At 37.2% G+C, this 22,618-nt stretch overlaps 1 protein-coding gene and 1 long non-coding RNA gene across 5 annotated transcripts in view; one reads left to right on the forward strand and one right to left on the reverse strand.

Annotated features, from left to right (window-relative positions):
• LOC113531279 (uncharacterized) overlaps window positions 1–22,618 on the forward strand; it is a 45,187-nt gene that overhangs the window by 8,707 nt on the left and 13,862 nt on the right. For all 3 annotated transcript variants that reach the window (XR_004577410.2, XR_008301076.1, XR_003403238.3), the window contains exon 3: window positions 21,113–21,193. This is a non-coding gene — a long non-coding RNA (uncharacterized LOC113531279). The remainder of the gene's footprint in view (window positions 1–21,112; window positions 21,194–22,618) is intronic.
• The window catches only part of dcc (DCC netrin 1 receptor), a 218,970-nt gene continuing 214,764 nt past the window's right edge, over window positions 18,413–22,618 (reverse strand). The window contains exon 29 of one of the 2 annotated variants that reach the window (XM_026921883.3): window positions 18,413–21,352. In XM_026921883.3, coding sequence (XP_026777684.3) covers window positions 21,263–21,352 — 90 coding nt within the window. In that variant the 3' untranslated portion in view covers window positions 18,413–21,262. The remainder of the gene's footprint in view (window positions 21,353–22,618) is intronic. The other variant, XM_026921884.3, reaches the window with a different exon arrangement.

Consider the following 22,618-nt stretch of genomic DNA (forward strand, 5'->3'; position numbering starts at 1 on the left):
AAAACCAAATAAATAAAAAATGACTATGAACAGAGGTTTAATATTGTAAACAAAATGTAATACAGGTTCACCATATTTTAAAATAAATAAATATATAAATTCTCCAAAATTTGATTGACTAAACAAGTTTTTGAACTGGGGAAAATGATTGACATAACATAAGCTCCGTCGCAGTGCCTGAGGAGTCATTTTAAGTGGAAATAGAGCTCCAAAGTCTGCTAAAATGCCTGACTTCTGCAGCCTCTTTCTCAGGCGCTATAAATTGTGATGGGGCAGGGCTGGTGTTGTTTGAAAGCTGCTGAAGAATCCTTTAAAAAAAAAAAAAAAAAACGTGTTATAACATGGTTGTGTAACTGTATAATGTAGAATATGTGTCTCTCTGTGATCTGGAGCTACAGTGCATGGTGTACTCTTAGGGTTGTGCAGATTGAGATCTCAAGTGTTCAGACAGTGCAAATACATTAAATGCATAATTAATCGAATGCAGATTCCCACAATGTGAATCGCACATTTCAGTGATGCACATTGTCAAATTTGTGCATAGCGATGCATCATGTCACAATGCGTCATTACATCTCTAGTACATATGTCCGGTTGTTGCGTGCTAGACCACCGCTTAGGATCATTTAGCCACTGATAGGATGCCAAGCCATAAGGTTCTTCTGGAGTTACACCATTTGAAAGTGTTGGTTTAGCCCAGGGGTGTCCAGTCTTATCTTGGTTTTCATTCCAACCAAGCATTTTTGTTTACAAACCTCAAATGGGTCTAACAGTTTGCTCACAAACTGCCAGCAATATAGTAGTGTTGCATTTAAAAACAAAACAGAACAAAAAGAAATTATATATATATATGTATAAAAGCCTGTTTGCTGATTTATGTATCTGCAAAAATACCTATTATATTTTTTATATTAATTATAATTATTTCAAAAAAAATGTAAAAATATTTAGAAAAAAATCTTTTAAATTTGTACAAATTAACGTTTTACAATTTTAAGGAGTAAGTACAAAATCAAATCTGCTGCTTCCAGTCAGGTTGAAATTAATTAACATATGTTAATATATATGTATATAATCTATCTTGCAGTATCCATGCTATGCTTACATACTGTAGTGTCATATTCTCACATCCTTTAATACACACACATCTTTTACTCTTCTTATATTAACTTCAAATATTACAATTTTATATTAATGATGAATCAGTGATGGAAGTTACTTCAGTCACTCATGAGCATGCTTCAGGCTGTGAGTACCTGTACAACTTCAGCTCCTGACAGGTTGAGCTCCAGCACACTTGATTGTTTAATATGACAGATTTGTTGTAATGCCATGTTTCGGATGGATGTAAATAATGCAGATTGGAGTGTTAGATTAGAGCTGTAGTGATGGTGGAGTGTCTGATCAGAAATATGCTCAGGATTGTTATTGCCAAATAGTTATTTACTCTGCAGTGTGTTTTCACTGTAGAGAGAGAGAGAGAGAGAGAGAGAGAGAGATACCACTTAAATGTTCTTGTAAAATTGTGGAAATATAATCACTACATTTCTGTATCAATCTTCTGAACACAATAAAACCTCATAAATAATACGAATAAACATGTTTACTCTTACAAAAGGCTCCTACAAGGGTTCGTTTACATATTTCCTTCTTTTTTTTTCTTAATTTTTACTCTGAGTTTCTTTCTTTCTTTCTACTGTCTCTTTCTTTCTTCTTTTTACTCATTGTTTCTTTTTCTTTTTCTTTCTTTCTTTGTACTGTCTTTCTTTCTTTCTTTCCTTCTTCTTACTCTGGGTTTCTTTCTTTCTTTTCTTTTTTTTTTTTTTTTTTTTTTTTACACTGAGTATCTGTTTTTTATTGTGTCTTATTCTTTTTGTTTTCAACTCGAAGTTGTACCAAAACACAGAAACCCTGAACTAATCATCTGGACCTGTAACTTATCCAGCTTTTCAGAATAAGCGCGAATGATCATAAATGAATTTCCTCAGTAAAATTTAGAGAAGGAAGCGGATCACTGGGGGTGAAACGCAGTGCACTTTCTCTTCCCTATAAGATGAATGGTGTGATGGTGTTATCACACACACTGCTGTAGGAGTGAAGTGTTTGCTCATCGTCCCACTTTACTGGACTCGTTTTATTACTCTGACATTTATGACTGAGGGGATAATTTAAGGTGCTTGACTCTCTTGGTGAATTAAACAGACCTGCATGTCATAGCTTCCCTGTAAAAGCTGCTTTTTTTTATGCAAGACGAAAGTAAAATTAATGAACAGAACCGTATGGAAATCCTCCAACGTTCTGACCCTGGCTACATGCTGAAATACTAATCTGATCAGGATTATGGTGTTGGTGTGTTTAATATGCTGGAGATTTGGTTAGTAATTTCTGTACATGCTAAAGGCAGTGCTGGTAAACAGGCTGCCGTGTGAGAGAACGCCGCGGGCCATCGCCGCTGTCGCTATCCGTGTAAAACATTAGGAGGAAATCAGGAAACGTTTAACTCGTGCTGTAAACACATTATTTACAACAACACTGGCTGTGCTTCTGCAGATAACCTGAGGTGACGTGTTTAAAACTAACACCTGACCATGTTTCTGTAGAAAGCACACACACACTGTTTGCTTCAGCGTCTGAGTGTGTGTGTCACAGCAAACACTCAGAACTGATCACGCAGAGTGACGTGACTCAGGCGTCACGTATTAACACACAGCTTCTGCCTCTGCTCTGGATGTAATTGTGTTTATTCATAATAATGTCAGATTTGTGCTTTTCAAAAGGCCTGAAAACGTCCTGAACACACTCAATCATCTGTGCTTTCTTTTTCTTTCATTCAGTGGCTTCTTTCTTTCTTTTACTCAGTGGCTTGTTTCGTTTCTTTCTTTCTTTCTTTTACTCAGTAGATTTTTTTTTACATTCTTTTTCTTTTTACTCTGACTTCTTTCTTTCTTTCACTCAGTGATTTTCATTTTCTTTTATGTGGTGGCTTTGTCTTTCTTTCTTTCTTTCTTTTTCATTTTAATCAGTGATTTTGTTTCTCTCTTTCTTTTCCCGTTTACTCAGTGGCTTTCTTTCTCACTCACTGTGGTTTTCTTTTCTTTTACATGGTGGCTTTTTCTTTATTTCCTTTTTTTTAGTCAGTAACAAATTCACTGACTTTTATTCTTTTTCTGTTTACTCAGTGGCTTTCTGAGTTTTTTTTTTATTTATTTTTCCTTTTACACAATGTTTTCTTTCTTTCTTTCTGCCCTCTCTCCCTCCCTCCAGTTTTGGATTTGGGTGACTGGCTCAGTTTTCTGGTGCTGTAAGTTCCAGTACTTTATGCAGTGAATAAAGCCTCACGCTGCCTGATGTTGTGTATGACCAGCGAATGGTCTCGTGTGTAAAATGGCTGCATGTGTCAGTCGAGCTCCACACTGTGACCTACTTCTCTGGTTTATAGAAAGCTGCAGTCGTGTGTGAGAAACTTTTCACTGGACTGTTTCTCATGGCATCAGTTTGCCTCAGCTTCGTTGGCTCCTATAAAAATCACTGCGGCGTTGACGTGTCAAGCCGTGCATGTGGCGCAGGTCTGAGGAATGCATTCCCTGCACATCCACAGGTAACGTTTAACACTCAGGTAAACTTCAACACAGCGAACTGTCACTGAGAGCTGCAGAGAGCTGCACTGTGTAAACCTACAAGTCTGGAGCTATTGTAGAATTACTGAGGGATATTTTTTCTCCCCCAAAATTATTGCCAACTCATTCTTTATATCTGCTGATGCGACCTACCTGCAATATCTAGCAATGGCAATGTTTACATGCACAGCAATATTCTGATATTAATCAGAATTTGGCAGTAATCTAATTAGTACTGAGTCATGTAAACGCCGCAATCTGATTGTTTATGTACATCTGGAGGACTGAAAAGTTACATCCACTAGATGACATGACAGAGCCAAAACATCCATGTCTGTATGGTTTCCAAGTCGAACTGTACAATAAAACTTTCCTCTGTCGTTGTGATCGTTGTCATGAGCTGTGTCTCACATCATAAACTCATTTGAAAACCTTCAAAAGTATTTACTACTCTAGAAAGTCCAGAAGACACGTACACAAAACAGACCTTTTCAGGAGCGTTGAAGGTTACATGAGAGGTTTTTAAAATTGAAATGCTAACTGTAATATGAAAGAGTTTGTGTTAGTACTCATTAACTGTAGAATAGTAGATCAGTATATGATTTGAAAGACAACTCTAGTTTGTTTAGTCAATTGTGGACATATGGTGCTATACTGCCACCACTGTTTACGCTGCTATTTCACTGAGTGCACAAGCGACTCTCCAAACAACTGCAGAATATGTGTGGCAGCCATATTGCCTACGCAAGTTAAAAGCGAATATAATTCAGCTTCAATAGTTTGCGGTCTTTTTTTTAAATATATATATATATATATACATACACACATATAAACATGAAGCTATGTTAAACCTGCTTTGTTTGGTGCAAACATTTCTATTTTAGTTGTTTGTAAACTTGACAAAGTGGCTCTTTCTTTTCACATTATGCTACAACGGAATTTGGAGTCAACGGGATAAACTGGCTGCATGTCTATAACTGATATAACTCCATAATTCTTCTCTTCCCCTTGTTCTTCCTCATTGATTCAGCCATCTGGAATCATTACCTGGCTGCCCGAGTCAGCCTTCTTGTCACTGCTGTTCAGCTGAAAGCTGTTGTTTCTCAGCCAAGTTCTTGACAGATTTGTTTAGCAGAAGTCCAAATGCTGAGGGATCCCAAGGTGTGTGGATAAATGAGGAGTGGAAATAAATGTTAAAAAAGGAGAGTAGATTTGAATTTAATCAAGATGGGAAGATATAATGGCTTTTTGTTTCATTAGAGTACTCGCACATGCACTTGGCTTTGTGCTAATTTGAATTCATTGACCTTTATTTTCAGCACTGGATCATATCAGGAAAATTTGAGACCAAAAACCCTTTGAGACAGAAACTTGTCTCGAGTGGCACAAAATATCCTAAGTGGAATGCAGAGTAGGAGAATTAGCGAAGATGGACATTTTCAAAAAGCCTGCACTTTGGGAGAATTAGCGCTGTCACATCAAGTGTGAAATAGCTGTTATTAGCTATGTTTATCTGCCCATCATGGCACCAAGCGAGACCTGCTATGTGCTTTTTGCCTGTTAGCTGTTTTACAATCTTTCTGTGAACGGTTATTAATCAAACTGCACCATTTCGTAATTTGCCAGAACGCACTATTCATGAAATTGTGCGTCATTTCTTGATTTTGTTCAATTCGCACTACAATTACAGAATCCATTTAACTTGTTGTAAAAAGCTCGTAATACACTGACCATGAAAATGATTAACAAGTTATTACAGCAAGAAATGCATACGTCGAGAGAGGAGTGTGGAAAGAGTGCTGAGCTTGATAGTGATGAGCTCCATCATGCATGTAATCATATTCATGTAGATATGAAATCGCAGCCTAGATCAGCTTCTTCACATTGACGTGCCATGAATCCATGAATATAACTCTCTTTTTCTTTAAATTCAGTTTCAGTTTCTTTTGTACAAAAAAAGTTAAGTCTACTAATCTATATGCACTATACCAGAGTAATGGGAAGTAGTGAGGAGTAACTGGGGAGTAAAAAGTTATGCTATACTCACAGCCACGCTCAGACTACTGCAGGCTTGTGTTCCTGTTTTTCAGAAGTCGCTTTGGAGGCTAGCACAGCAAGTTTTCAAAAAAATTATTCAAGAATATATATGGACATCATATGAGGCTGAAGTGTTTGACGGAATTAGCAATGCAGAAGGAATTCCCTTCTGAAGTATTTAAGGTTTTTGTATCAGTCATAGCTCAGTTTCAAAGGTTATGAATATGAATACATTATTCAGAATGAACAGATATGTTCTAAACAGATACAAATATATACAAATAGGAGTCGCACTATTGGGTTTTTTTTTGGCAAATTGGCAAAAAAAATTCATGGACCATCTGTTTGAGACTAAATTTTTGCATCAAGACTGGGATCCTATGGGATGCGGAAGGTTTTTACAGTCATGTGGGCATGAGCGAGCAAGCAGATATGAAGCTCATATGACTAACAACGATCACATTAACATGAACGTGCGCTGCTGCGAGATTCATTTACAGCATCCTTAGTAACTGCCTGGTCAGGGTCGCAGTGGTTTAAATTAGCCTACTAGTTTTTGTTTTGAGAAACAGAACCAACTAAATCAATCAGAAAATATTGCGGACAAGTACAAACAAAAATATTGTGTAAATATCATGTAAATGCATAAGTGGGATTGAAAAAAACAGTCCCATACACGTCTCTAGCTGAGACCAGTTATGAACTGGAGTAACTAATGTTGAGGAACCGTCTGAGCCAGAATTCACTCTGCTGACCTTTCTACAGCTGAGTTTTTTCCAGTGATTTCCAGGATTTTCAGGGGCATATTAATTAATTAATTTATTTATTTTATTATTTAATTAATTTATTTTATAAAGGCCACTCAGGTGTTTTGTTTAGGTTTGTTTCGTCTCAAGAATGGACTACTGCTTCTCGCTCTCAGATCTCCATCAGAACCCTGCAACCAATCCAGAATGTAGATTCGTTACTTTTCACATTTTCTTTCCTCTCAAGTTTTCTCACCCTTTTACTGCGTTCCCACCAATTAACTCCCACTCATCAAACTCCGCTCTGCAAAAAACACACACCCAGGTGGTGGAATGAACTTCCCCTCACTGTCTGAACACTGACTGAGTCACTGACTGTCTTGAAACGCAGACTAAAGATCCACGTCTTCACCAAGCACTTTTGCTGTAAAAACTCTCCTAATAACTCCCCTCAAACAGTGTTTTCACATTGTTATTCTCAGACCATGGTCTTTTTGTGCTAGCGTGAGAAACTTCTGGATAAGGGCAAGGCAAAATGAATATAATCTTTCTTTAAAAATGCAGTCTGTATATTATAATTACAGTGCTGTAGAGATCTTGTTAAACACATTAAATGTATTAAAAATGAGCAAATTTTGACCTGAGAACCACAAATCGTATTTAATATACACCCCAGTTATCAGTAAAATATTTTGTCCTAGCATCCCTTATAAAATCTCTGATCTTCATGCTGAATGTCTGTGATATTTCTGTTTATTCATTTTGAGTAAATTTTTTTTTACCCAAAGTGAGAGAGAATCCAGTTCATTCATATTAGCTTAATAGCTTAACAGGGCTAATGGACTTAATCTGTCTCTCTACAAACTAGCGCTGTTTCCAATCACATACTTACGTACTCTTCTAGACTGTTAGAGTACTAACACTAACTGTTTTTTCTATTACAGTTAATGTTTTAAGTTTAAAAACATCTCTACCTACAGAAAGGTCTGTTTTGCGTACCAGCCTACTGGATTTTCTAGATTAGTAAATACTTTTGAATGTACGTTTTTGATTTGAGGCGAAGCTCATGGCAGGAATCATGAGGACAGTGGAAAGTTTTAAGAGAGACAGTGCATGAAATTGCTAAACATTTTACAGTTTGACTTGGAAACCTGCTGAACATGGATGTTTTGGCTTGGACATGCCATCTAGTAAATGTTGCTTTTAAATCTTCCAGATGTACAGTGTGAGAATAATAATGCCGCTCTCATCACCGCTGTTCTGCTTGTGTATGAGCAAGTATAAACCAGCCTGCTTTGCATCAAGCCACATCACACCACCTGATGTGGATTTTCCTATAACAACACACAACAAAATGTTTGGGAACCTCTGATATATGGTGTAAGAAAATAATCAAATTGTTCTGCATTAATTAGTACTCAATAATTGCATCATTGTAGATATTTAACAATAGCAATAGCTGTAGAAGAGCTGCTAATTGTTTCTGCATTTTCTTTATAAAACCTGGACATAACACGCTCTAAAATAAAAATATCTTCAAAACGGTGATATCAAACTAATGATGGCTGGATATCTGGATGTAATATTTTTTAGAAACAGTAAAAGCTGCTGTTAACACTCTGCTATATTATATCTGCTATAACTTCTATAATAGGAGAGTTTCATCAGATAAGCAGGACATGGTATATTATAAAAATCCCTGCAAGCCAAATTGAAATGTATTTATTTATTGGAAGTTTTTGGAAGAGCGTGAAAACTATTGTGCCAAATAACACCCCAACACAGAGTGAAACTTCTATAGTAGGCCTTTCAAATCGAATTTTACCTGATGGCCTTAAGCAGTCATAAAATATAGAAGGTGATGTAAAAGCTATGAAAAGTACTTTAATAATTTATGAGATTAGCTAATATTAGGTAAATAGAAGAAATCGTGTTTAAATGGGGTTTTTCTGACCATTTGACTTGCAGTTAGACAGCAAAATACAAAAAAGACATGAATTACGTCATGCATAACATTTTCCGTCTGCCTTTATTGTAAACAAAAGGTTAAGATCTAGTCGAACTTTCTGTTGTCTTTTTGTTGTAGTGCACTTATTTTAAACACATAATATATGAATGAATGGTAATTCTTTTAAATGTCAGTCCTGCCCTTCAGGCTTTTCTATGAGACACCCACCGATCAACAGTCTTTTATGTGCTTTTCTCTCTTGTTTCATCTCACAACATTTTCATGTATATGTCATTTCCATACACTCGGAAATGTCAGCGCAGGAAATTACAGATGGAGCTTTACAACGTATTCCCATGACTGTTCTAAAGACACAAATGAGCTGCCGTTCAGAATAATAACCAGTAATAATGATAAAATAATGATGATAATTCCTTATATTTATATGCTGCCTTTTCACAGTCGCTTTAAAATAGAGGGGAAAGGGAAAGACAGAAGGGTTGAGCATATGAAAGGTAGGAGACAAAGAAGTGAAGGTGTGAAGAGAAAGGCACCCCAGTCTCACACAGCATTCATAGACGTTGTAATGACCAGAGCAATTTTATTAGACATGCTAAGAAAAGCTACAACCCCAATCCTGACCCGCAATTGAAATCTTCCTGGCTTTTGGCTTGTTCAAATTTGTATTCATTTACATTCATGTGACTGCGGTGCAGAAGAAAAGACATTTTCAGTTACGATGAGTCTGACAACACCACAGCCCATAAAAGCTTAAAGCAGGAGTCATTAAATGGTGGACCGCCATCTGGACACAGACCCAGTAGTAAGTATTTAAGCGAACCGAACCGAGTACTTGGAAAAAATACTGTAGCAGAGATGACAAACACATGAAAACTGACTGTAGTTCAGTGACTCTAGTTTCCTAAACATGAGACAGCGTGACTTCTGTAGCGGACCCTCTGTTGCGGTATATCCAATCGCATGCATTTACGTAAATTATTTAGCTAGAGCAGCTCGTTGGATCAGAGACTAGCTTACAGAGCTACGTTATCTCAGAAATGGAAGAGTTTTCAGACTTTCACACACATGCTCTCTGGTCTCTGTTTTTTTGCAAACTGATTCCATGGGTGTTTAAAGAAAAGCCAATGATGAAAGCAGTATTCAAAGATGATTGGGTAGAAGTATGTGTTTATTTAAAATTGGCGACCCCAGTCAAAAATGGTAACATGAAGCACCATGATGAAACCAAATATAATCACTTCAAATTCTTCTTTATAGTCAAAAACTGATCACTATAAAGAAGTGCCTCTAGTCACCGTTCAATTATGTTAGTAGCTTATCTGGATCGTTGTAAGTTTAAATCTGCAACCTTAAATGTTCCTTTATTTCATCCCTATGGGGAATCCTTAAAGATTTCCCCCATTCTGAGCTGGGAATCCTGACTTAACTTTGTGTTAGCCCATGATTAGTTTCTGCGTTTGTTTTTTTTGTACTGTCACATAGTCTAGCCATACGTTTTTGATAAGGAGGATATCCAAGCCTTGTTTTCTTGTTACCCCATTTATTCAGGCTTTCAAATTTTGCCTGAGGTTCCACATATTTATCTCCCATGTTTAACCCTTGGCTGCGTTTGATTAGCTCTCGCTATGGATTATGACAGTGTATTTTGGAAAGCTACACTGAGTTTATGCCTCACCACCACACGTTGCAGTTTCTGTACCGAGTTACAAGTAGATCTTCTTTTGAAAGCTATGAACCCAGTTTTGTTTTAGATTAAACACCTCTTTTTCTTTATTTGATGTCAAACATGGACATAACTTCAAAGTAGTTAAGCTAATTTTGCCATGCTAGACATGGTCGACGAATGGAAGGAAAAAACACTGGCTTCGTTATGCTGTAGAGGGGGATTTATTTATTTTCGCTATGATGGTTTGGCTCCACTTTTCACCGTAGAGCGAAATGTCACCGTAGACCAATACAAGTTCTTCCTTTATCCTATGATGAAACATTTCAATTCTGGTGGGTGCAGTCTCCTGTAGGATGACCTCACTCCCAACCACAACATATTAGGGCTCACTTGAATGGTTTGGTGAGGATGGAAATGATGTTGAGTGTCCAGATCACAACCCAAATAAACACCTATGGGAGATTTTGGAGCGACTTGTTAGATAACGCTCTTCACCTCCATCATAAAAACACCAGCTAAGGTCATATCTTTTGGAAGAATGGCATCTATCGCTCCAGTACAGTTCCTAGAGATGTGTAGAATTGATATGAAGGAGTGTTAAAGCTGTTTGGTGGCTCATGGTGGTCTAACACATTACAAAAACACTTTTGTTTTTTCCTTTAATTTGTCACCCATCTGTAGTTTGATTTATAGCTACCGAGTAGCCTACCACATGTGCAACCACATAATAATCTGTTTAACCCGAAATAAGTCAAACTGATGAAAAGAGATGATCAGAAATTGCTATCCATGCGGATGGAAGCAGCCAGGTGAACTGTCTAAGGACTGTTTACTGTTAATGCTTTGATTAAAGCCCACCTGAGGGCTTCATCTTCATTAATATCATGCTCACAGGGCTGCGGTTTTATGTGCTGTCTGATTAACGCGGTGTTTCCGCCATTAACTCTGTAGCCCAGGCTCTGACAGGGAAATGGAGGGTTTTGGCGGTGTAGTGCACTCTAATTCTTGTTTTACAGATAACACATGGTGATCTGGTGAAATATGCATGAAGGTAATTAGCCCAGCCAAATAAAGATTGTGTTGTTTTCAGATGTGTTGATAAGAAAAGGGAGAAATATAACTGTGTGAAACCAAGAAACTTGCCATACCTCATGAAGAAACAAAAAGGTGACTTTTACCACTGGGAAATTTTCACTGCAGGAAGTAATTAAATATCCTGCAGTGGCTAACTTGGATAACAAAAAAAAAAAAAAAAAAAATGGGTAAAATATGCAGTCTGTTATAATCATGGTTATTATAATTCTGAATAATCATCAAGCCATTTCTTCTCATCATGGGTGGTCTCTTCATTTATTCTCGACCTTGTGCTGTTTCAGTTTAACATTACCTCAAAATGCTTTGAAACCTTGGGAGTATTTTGTTAATAAAATTTTATATATATATATATATATATATATATATATATATTTTTTTTTTTAATTACCATTTTTGCTTAATAACGAACATTTTGATGTTTTTTTTTTTAGTTTTGTTGGTGCCATAAAGAACTTTTTTAAAAAAAGCCCATTCATTTAGCCCAGTGCTTTATCCTTGTCAGGGTCACAGTGGATCTGGAGCCTATCCTGGGAATACTGGGCCTGAGGTATGAATGCATCCTGGAATGGATGACAGTCCATCACAAAGCATCATGCACATATGCATTTACAACTAGGGGCAATTTAGCATAGCCAGTCCACCTCCTGCCATGTTTCTGGGAGGTGGGAGGAAACCAGAGAACCTGGAGAAACCCATTCAAACACTGGGAGAACATGCGAGACATTAACCCGAGCTTAACATCGAACCGGAGACTCTGAAGCTGTGAGCTGCCAATGCTACCCCATAAAAGAAAATAAATTCCACTATAAATGTTACCATTGAAGAAGCACGGAATGGCAGGTTCTTTAGGAAGATGTGTAACAGCCTGTGAGACTCTGCAATACAAGAACAAGATTTATTTTTAACAAATCCAAATCCTGGACTAATAGGCGTGGGTCAAACACACTGGGATACAGGTGGACAAGCAGAAAGTAGCAAATACTACGAGGCCACGAGGTCAGTAATGGAAGCCGGTATGAATATACTGCTGGATTATGCACAAAGACAATGGCAAGACTTTGCATGAGGGTGTTTATAGCTTGTGTATTTAGTCCTCCACTGAGAATCCTTAATGAGCTCGTTAGTAGCAAGTTGATTGGGAGCGAAGTAATGACAGGAATTATGGGAGTTTGTGCTCAGAGTAGTTTGATGAGGCTCTGGATGTGATGCTATTGTTCTCAAACCCAGGGTTCCATGAAGCATAGCCAAGGAGTCTAAGCTATTTATGTTCTTACAGTTATTTATTAAATTATAGTTGTTGTTGTTGTGTTCTTATTAGCCTGTTCCACAATCATTTACAAACAAGTAGACCTATAAATAAAAAAGTTCAGCTTAAATCTAATTATTATAATAATGTAATCAGAAATTAAAAAGCTCTGTGGCTCTAATAAATGGACAAAATTATTGCAAACATTTAATTATTGTGCCTAATAATATTTGGATTATGTTCATGAAATAAGTCTGTCCTTGGGGTCTGCAGGTTTATCGTTACTTTTTTTATACGCTTACGTGGAGTTCCTATCTACTAAAGGTTTGAGAACCTCTGCTTTAGGGCACTAAAAATGCTTCTTCTATAGTGTCATTTTAAAGAACCTTTTCTGGATTTTATTATAAACAACATAGTTCCAGATTCCTACAACAGAGAGAAGTAATAAAATATGTTGAACTTAAGTTGTTTACAAAATTGTTTATTCAGCTGAAAACTGCAGTATTCAGTGTCTCCTCGTGCCTCGGGCCATTCAGTGAGGCCTGTCTCTCATTTAAGTCTGACAAGTTGTTATAAAGACACTCATTACCTTCCACTCCTGGGGGAAAAGAAAAGCAAAACAAAGTTTGAAAACTGCTAAATGCAACACCACGTCGGCTCCACAAACATCTTTCTTTTGGTAATTTTGTTTTCAGTCCTGAGTCATTTCCTCACTGATTCTGCACTGATTGAATCGAAATCTCAATTACACACCACCCAAATTTTCTTTCATTTCCGTATAATATACTTTTTTGTGTTTGTGTGAATAGTCTTGTATTTCTCTGCCTTTCTAGAAGATACTCGAGTTTATTATTCTGCTAGATATTAACCTGCTGCTGAAAGACAACACAATCTCATTTCTGTGCATTTCTGAGAATTAAAATTAAGAACAGCTGTGAAGGTTGAAGGCTGGGGCTAGTGTTACAAATTCCAACAAAACCACCTACGAATTTTGTGAGGTATTAAGATGGGCAGTGTATGCTGATGGAGTGTGTGTGTGTGTGTGCACGAGTGAGTGTAAGTATTTCTTTTGTCAGTTTACTTAGAAGTATGTCATTTTAAGCACTGACTTCATGTGAGAATACTGTGTACTACTGTTCGATGATTACGATGCAATCTAAATAGATGCAGAACCTTAACATTACAGCTAGTAAATTAAAGAAGCATTAGGCAAGATTTGTCAAAATTAGTCACGATTAGATCTCAAGTGGTTAAGTAGGTAGGTTCAAGATTCCCTGAGTCCACCCCCATTCCCACCCATTTTCAGCTTGAAAAGCCATGAAATTCGGCTCACTGATTTATAAGAATGGTGAAATGCAGTCCTGTTTTCTTCGTAATGAGGTCTCAAGAGACTTAAACCTTCAGTATTAGCATGTTGGCATCATTAGCATTTTAAACTATATGATGGGCCATTCAGCTACCTCTTCACCAGTAATAAATTACTCCATCTTGCAAATGCGCTGCCAGTGTTTATTCTGGGTGTTTTTTTGAAGCACAGCGTGCCCCCTGTGCTGGTTGTTTTCAGCCATTTTTTTCAACTAAGATTGGGAGGAGTGAAGGGGCCTTGGGGAGGGTCTATAAAATGGCTGACGAGAGGCCCATCCAAACACAAATAAGCATTCTGGACCATAACATGATTGTCCAAATGGGTTTTCTCAGGCACATAATAAATATCTGCTGAGACCATGACTTAAACAATTAAACCATTTTCCTGGATATTTGTAAAAGTAGGAACCTTTAAATAATAAACATGGACAAAATTTGCAAACGCCTGAAAAGCTCTTTGTGGAATCAGTTTGGAGTTTATTTAAATTTCACTTTTAGTATTTGAATGCATTCCAGTATTAGATATAAAATTAGCTTGAATTTTTTACAGACATAACCATGCGTTAAAATCCAAACAGTTTCCTCATGGAGCTTTTCAGGTGTTTGCAAGTTATGTCACTTTCATTTTTTTTTAAATGTACTAGTTGTAATGTTCAGGCCATGAATGAATTTTGGTTGTTGCCTCATGACAGGCCGATACTGACCCGGATTCGCACGCCCCTTTTACTACAAATACCACGGGTCACACAGCTAAAAGGTTTGGTTAATATGTGTTTTCTCTAGACTCACGTTGGGTTACTTAAAGTAAAACAATGATCTTAACCAATCAAATTTCATACTATATGTAAATGATATGTACGTTTGAACAGTATTCGAATAGTGAACTTTGTTTTGAGCGGTCTATAGTCAGCACATGCTGACGTGAGAACATGCTAGGGAAATCACATAGTTTTAGTAATCTTAATGCAACATGTTATCAATATGACTAACCCTATTTACAGGATTAACAAATCCATGAGCATCAGCATTAATGCACCATAATTATCTCGTTTTAACTGTTCTTTGAAAAATACAGTTGTTTTAAACTAATGCAGTTATAAATTTGCATAGATTAAACTACACCATGTTTCCAATGTTGATGAATTATGTTAGTAAATGGAACCTTAACACAGTGTCCTTTGCTTATTTTATAACCTAAATTACAACAAAGTTGTCTATATTTTTGTCTATACAAAAACAATTGCATTGCAATTGTGCATTTAATGACATCCCCTTCTAAAAATAAGCTGGTGGTAACCAAAGTGTGAATTCTTCATACCATGGCACCCCAGTCCAGATATTAGGTTCAGTACAGTAATCAGATACCATTTCTGTGGTACGTTAAGCAATTCTGTAACTTGCTTGTTTGGATGTGTATGTCCATTGGCTAGAGACACATGAGATGTTGTAGACACACGCACACACGTACACAGCCTGGACAGCTAATAGCTCTGTGGCACAGTGGCTTTGAGTGCTTTAAACGCATAAAACAACAAATGACCATAACACGGGTAAAAATTGGCTAAATGGACGCAGGACAGATGTTCTGTCTCTCAGTGTTTTGGACATGTTTACAGCGGCTGCACAATGTAGCTGATTATTTATGCTTTATTTGGAGTCTTTGGAAGGCCCAAACAGACCATAAGCAAACACCACTTCTTAAAAATGGCATGTTTTTATGCCTCTGTGTCCGTGTCAGTCCATCCAGGTTGTCAGTCCATCTGTCTGAGATTCTCGTTAGTGAGAAATCTCAAGAGCGATTGGTTAAATGTTTGTAGGATTTGTATGGAATTATCATCGTAACCAGCAGATGAACTGATGAGATTTTGGAACTGATCCAAAAAAGATCAAGGTCACAGCAAGGTCAAATGTCTTAAATAGTTTTTCTTTAATAGCTTCAATCCTGTTTGTTATACAAAGATGTTACTTGCGTGTTCATGTCTGTGTGTCTGTCTGAGATTCAGCAATCTCAGTAGCATGATATCTCGAACAAGTGGTTGAATGTTTTAGTTTAGGATTTATAAGGAATTGTCATTGTAACCACCAGATGATTGGATTTTAGAACTGAACCAAACAGGGTCAAGGTCACTGCAATGTCAGTTGCCAGAAAATAGTTTTTCTTCAATAGCTTCCTTCCTGTTTGAAGTATATTTTAAGGGTAATTCTGCCATACAAATTAGTAACGAAGGACTAGACGTCGCGGAGGCACCCCTGTTGATACTGTCATCATCGTCGTCTATTTCAACTTGTTCATTTTGTTTTTTTTGTTTTTTTTTTTAAAAAAGACATTATCGTAGATAGACAGAACATCCTGCCACATTTTCAATGTGGTACTTCGCAAAATGTGTCAATCTGTTCTACTGACTCAGATAATGAAGTTGCAATAAAAATGGTGCATCTAGTGAAATGGAATAGACAGCTTTTTTTTTTTTTTTTTTTTTTTTTTAAATTAGCGACAGGAAGTACTTCTCTCACTGTCTACCTGCATTGCTGGCTGTTTCTATTGAAATCTAGTATGTGTAAAGAAATATTATTGTTTAAGTTGCAAAACCCACATCAGACCTGCCCTGAAGGAATCCCCTTACTGTTCAAAAGGCTGCAGAACTTCCTGCTGTGCATGTTGTCCTGAACATCTGGGAAGATGCTGAGATTCCTCTTCTTTAACACCTAAAACACTTGGAAAATTCTGATGCAATATACAGGCAAGGATAGGTGTGAATTTGTTAATGTGCTCAATGTCTACTTAATAAATAATATTCACACAGGACTGAAATCGGTCAGTAATCTGAATTAGTTTGTGAGATTTTCTCAGTGATTTTCAGCAGTGCTCGCTTAGTCTGAGACTCAATCGTTATTACATAATTTTGTTGTTTGAAATAATTTCTTTAATTAAATTTATTTTTATAAAGCCTTTTTTTGTTTTAAAAAAATGCATGATTGAGCTCAGTTTTTGACAGTTTTTTTTTTTTTTTATTTGGAACTTTTTTTTAGCCAAACTATATATCATGAGCAATAGAAATAGCTTTGCGAATCGTGATCTGATATTTTTGCGCAACCCTATTTAGTCTGCCTCTTTTACATGGGACAGTACATGTGCTCTACCTTTAATTAGCTTTTAGTGAATTAAAGAGGTTTTTAAAGGTACATCAGTGGTCCTTAAGGTCCAGTTATGTACCATAAATTATTTAAAACAGGTTATATTCAGGAAAGTTGCATACTAAAGGTACGAAAGATGATGGTACCTTGCCAGTGATGAGGAAAAATACCTTTATTTCTGAGAGTGTAAAATGTCAGTCTTACTTATTTACTATAAGAATCTATTCATCTTTCATTCTGAACTGAAGCAGGCTCACTGCCTACAGCAGATTTTTTGATCTTCCAGCAGCAGATGTCGGGGATCTACTGTCAGAACCAGCATAGTCTGTTCTGCCAGTGCTAGCAATGTGGTGTGGACTGTATTATTATTATTATTATTATTATTATTATTATTATTTTATTATTTTTTTTTAGCATTTAATTACATACTTAACATTTATTCAATTCCAATGTAGGCAATGTATTTTTCTTTTTTTACCCAATTTTCTCCTTCCCTTCCAATAACTTGCTTTCTGCTATGATACAGTAGCTTGCAAGCAGTGAAGGTGAATGCTAACGTGCTACTGAGAGATCTTTTCAAACTGTTCCTCACACTCGGAGGAATGTGCTAACTGCTCTCTTCTGATTGGCTCATGTCACTCTGATTGACAGGACTGACTGACTGACTCATTTCTGTCATTGAGAGAGCATGGCTAATTTTGCTCTCTTGAACTGCCAGGCATGGATGACTATCATGACATGGTGGTATCGCTAGGATATTATTATTTCTTATTTCCACTTAAATTTAGTCGATCATACAAGATGTTTTCTTGTTTAGTTTTGCACTGGTGCTATGAGATTGTTGCTGCCAATTAATGTAAATTCTTCTTCGTAAATATATGCTCACTTGCTTCATTTCACTGATTCTAAACACCTCAGTTTGAAATGCGTGAAGTTGCATATGAAAATTTCACTCCGCTATCAAGCTATTCACCGGGTTATTGATGGATCGTGCCACATTTTAATGGAGATCACCTGCTGAGGAGCTTCAGGACGCAGCTCTATTACTGGCGGCTCTCCTGGCGGCCATGCTGAGGCGTCTGGTGCAACATATGCCAGACTACTCCCCCATTAATCACACCCATTTACGCAGCATCTGCTCTCCTCCTGCAGGTACACATCGCAGGGTGTGGGTCCGAGTCTAAGCCACAATGCTCTTCTCTATTTTAGTGAGGGATAAGACAAGGTTTCTCAACTCCCACCTGCGCTGCAGTTTCGAGTTTCCCTAATCCAAATACACCTGATCCAGCTCCTGAGCTAATTATCAAACCCTCATTAAGGTGAAATTCTGCAGGTAGCCGGTTCCTAAGAGTGGAGTTAAGACACACTGCGCTAAAGGAAATGTGGTCCAATAGGTCAGAACTTGAATTTGGGTTTAAGAACTCAACGTTTATTAGGACGTTTTGAGCAATTTCAAACAAATGCAGTCTTATGAAAAGCTACAACTGTTTTCACAATAACCTTAAGGCTACTTTCACACAAGGCTTGTGCAGCTAAATAACTAACCTGGCTAGCTCTTTAGATTAGATTTATTATTCTCAGTGATGCAGATGAAATAACGATGAAGATCGGTTGATGAGGAGGTTGTTTGTCTTTAACTGTAGTTTTGGAAGCAGAAAGTCAAGAGAATTTGAACTACTTGGCTGTACGCAGCCACAGTTAAAGTGAGGCGTCACATCATGTAGTGGAGAATGTCCCCAAAAGTAGACAAGTTGTTGTTTTTAGTTAAACTGCAACCTTGGAAATCTCGGCAATTAAATCTTTCAACTTGTCATAAACGTCATCATATTTGTCATGTTTGTTTTTCTCACTTGAACCATCCACCCACACACCCACACCCACCCACTAAGAAACCTGAATGATTGGGAGATTACAAAAAGTGAAGTTTTCTGAAAGGTATTGTTTGTAGTATTGTTAGACTAAGCATAATGTGGCCCATTCCCTTAAATAAGTTTGAGACCCCTGCCTAGTTGATTGTTATTATAACAGCTGGTCACGATGATGAGTTTTCCGTTTCGTGATCTATACAAAGCAGTGAATGACAGAGGGATTCCAGACAGAGGTAAATCAAATACTATTGAAAGAAGTGATGCTTGTTTTTTTATTATCAAAAACTTTATTTATCAAACCAAAAGAATGCACAATTGAAATAACATTTCTATATAAAAAAGGACCATTAGACTGTTCTACAGTGCATTACAAAACCAGCAATTGTATACAACGTCGTGTGTAGAAATGGCCAAAGGGGGTGTGTTTCACACTTTCGAAGGTGTGCAACGTTCTCCCCTCGTTCAAATGGCAACAAAATGTACACTTGTACCTTTCAATGTCTACTCTAGTTTGGTTAACAACGCTAAAATTGGACAATTTAAGAAGGATGGAAAAATACGTATACGATATTGGTTTCGCTTTATTATATAAAAAGTTTGTCACAGTATTGGGGTTTGGTTAGAAATGTTAGAATCAATGTAGTATTTTAGTGAGGTCAATTTCTTAATCAAAATGTCCAAATTGAGGGAATTATATTAAATCGATAATTAGCTTAATAAACACCCAATTTGCAAACATGTTTTTTTTTTTTTTAATGGCAAACTGTTGGCAAATTGGCAAATGATTAGACACTTATTGGAACTAAATTTATACTGGAAATCAAGTCAAGACTAAAACTAATTTGGAAGAAATAATAAAAATAGCTTGATCTGACTCTGGTCCTTCATTGCTGAACCACTAACCACGCAAAATTGAGTTTTCTCATATTGTTCCTGTACGAGCAAGTGCGTACTAGCGTAAGGGATTCACTCCTCTCAACGTCCTGTTTTTGTTCATTTTAACTGGAGAAATAATTTATAGAATGGACACACCATCTTGATGATAAATTACTGAGGAACACTCTAAACAATATATTAAATTTACTGGTTTAAAACCCCCGTCAGCCCTTCCTCCCACCCTAATACCCCCCCTCCTCCAGCCCTAAAAAAAATACCCCTAAAACCACCTAACTAACGATCTCCCCTTCAATTGCTCTATTGGAACTGTACAATACAAAAAAACAGCATATTTTCTTGTCTTGCTACAGTGTTCATGATTTTGTCCATAGTAAAGTTTACACATGTACAGCGTACAGCATACAAGAAAAATATCTGATGTAGGCGCCATGCCTTGTTCTGGGCGTAAGGAATGGCAGGACACGGGCGCTCGTCTTCTTCCTCCATATTTTTTTTCATATTTTGCCCTGCAAATGATTTTCTATCTGGCAGGTTTGCGCAAGTGCAATTCTAAAATAAAATAAAATAAAATAATATATGCACTGATGCTTTCAGACAGCATCAATAAATAAAGGGAAAAAAAATAGAGGCACATCCAAATATTTGTCTCCCACTCATGTATAAAAAAAAAAAAAATACAAGATTTGACAAAGCACAAATGATGGGGGGGGAAAAAAGGAATAGAAAAGTAAAACATGGTATGTGTTGACGCAGCAGCATGTTTTGCTGTTGACACCGTTTTATGTGACAGGGTCTTTCATCTACAAGACCGCCATCACGCCCCGCAGCGTAGACGTGGAAAGCTGTAAAATAACAGCCTGGGTGGAAGTGAAATTGCTCGTTCGCAGTGTTTGTTTCGTTCACTGGTTTCCAGCTGCGACGTCTCACCTCTAGCTGGACGGAGGACGGGGAAAAAAAACATGGCTGCTGTAATGTCTCACTGTTTGCTCATACGCTTCATCATGTGTCTGAAAGAAATGAAACTGATGTAATACAGGGTACGATAAGTGTATAGAAGTTGTGCATTATAACACAGTCATAGTAGGTCAAACTACTGGTCAGGAAATGGAGGTATATTTGCAACGAGATGGATTGTTTATTTCCCGATCCACCGAGTGTGGACTTGTTTCGTCACAAAGCAGTATTTAAGTCACGATCTGTGTGTTTTGGAAAAGCGCAGCAAAGTTTTTGGAAAGATGGAGCGACAGAGCAGCAGAGAGATGGACCTGAGAAAACAGTGTGTCATTTTCTGAGCCCAGTCTTCTCCATCTTATTTATATTTGCCAAAGCTGCAGTGTGAGTGGAAAGCAAAGAAAAGACAAAAACGTTGGTGAACGAATCATCTTGAGGTGGCCCAGCTCTAAACAGAGCTCCCTTCTATGAGTCTTGCATGTGATTTATTTTTTTCCCCCTTTTTTTTGTCTCATCGCAGGGTTTTTGCCGATGAACGCATGAGTGGAATAAAGGCCGGAGCAGAGGGACACGGGACACCAGAGAGTCTGAAAAGTCACAGGTGGGTGGCCCAGTTCATGGCATGCCGGCCCTCCGCTAGATCACAGATTCCGCCGGTTCGTCCCCGACGTTAAAATGCCGAGCCGGTGATGGCGTTCAGCTGTTTCATCAGTCCCTCTAGACTGGCCATCTGTTCGCTCAGGTCGTCCTGCTCATATACCTGCAGGTAAAGACAGAAGCCATCAGCAGAGTGACTTAGAAAAGACAAACACAACCCACAATATGGATACTTGACTAAAGTCAGACCCATAGGTGTTGTTGCATAATTTTCTATAACATCATAGCTCTGATAGTAGTGCATCTGCAAATCACATGTTTATATTTATGCACCCGATTCTAATAAGTTTCTAGAGTAACAGCTCATTCTGAGGGAATGTTTGTTTATAGCTGCTATAATGTAAATGATAACAGGAACTAACTTGTTTCGTGGACGTTTCACATTAGTGCTCTGTGAAAAAATCATATTGAGACATTTCTAGAATTCGTATCATGATGTACAAGTTTTCTACCAAACTGCCAGCAAAACAGTAGTGTTGCATTTAAAAATTTAAAGTTTAAAAAAGTAAAAATTAAAAAAAATTTAAATTTAAATCCTTTTAATTCAGTTTGATGATGATTTTACATAATGTGTAAAAATCTATAAAAACCTTTGAACATTTCAGAATTTTAAAGATTCAGACAGTAGAAAACTTTATCATATCTGCTTCCAGAGTTTGTAATTGTCAAATTAAATTTTTTTTAAAAGATATCACAATACTCACGATATCTCAGAAAAAGTGTGAAGACAATTTATCACGATATCATCGATATTATGTCATATTGCCCAGCCCTATCCATTGTCGACTGTAAGTATAAACAGTTAAAATGTATGATATTGCGTTATTTATTAAATGAAAAACTGCAGTTGTTTACAAACTGCTGTGGTGTACAGTAAAAGAAGTAGAAGTGTGATTAAGTACCTATAACGACACACTCCATCTAATGATAACAGTGTGGTGTTGGGTAACACTGCATACCCATGACATAACCATATCATAAGCTGTCATGAGCTGTCGTGATGGTTTACATCCTAGAGTATGTGCTGGGGGAATAAATGGGATGAGTGCATTAAGAGCCTTATTTCTCGAACTCCTCAAGCCAGACCAGTTATAGAGCAGTGTGCTATCAGGAGAGACATTAGCTGACCTTCAGGACCAGCAATCTTCTCCCTCACCTTATTTTCTCAGTCCTGTCTCTCTTACAGTTCTTCACTACATTCCTGAAGCTGCCCTCGGTGTGTTTACATATGCTGTGACTTATTCTTATTGCATTATTAATATATGACCTTAACTTTAGCACCAGCACGAACTGCGATCCTTATTTATAAAATATTAATAAGCTAAGAGGTCAGCTAGAGTTTGCAGTCCATGGTGTTAAACTGAATACT

This window comes from Pangasianodon hypophthalmus, chromosome 27 (assembly GCF_027358585.1).
Source record: "Pangasianodon hypophthalmus isolate fPanHyp1 chromosome 27, fPanHyp1.pri, whole genome shotgun sequence".
In the NCBI taxonomy this organism is placed as follows: domain Eukaryota; kingdom Metazoa; phylum Chordata; class Actinopteri; order Siluriformes; family Pangasiidae; genus Pangasianodon; species Pangasianodon hypophthalmus.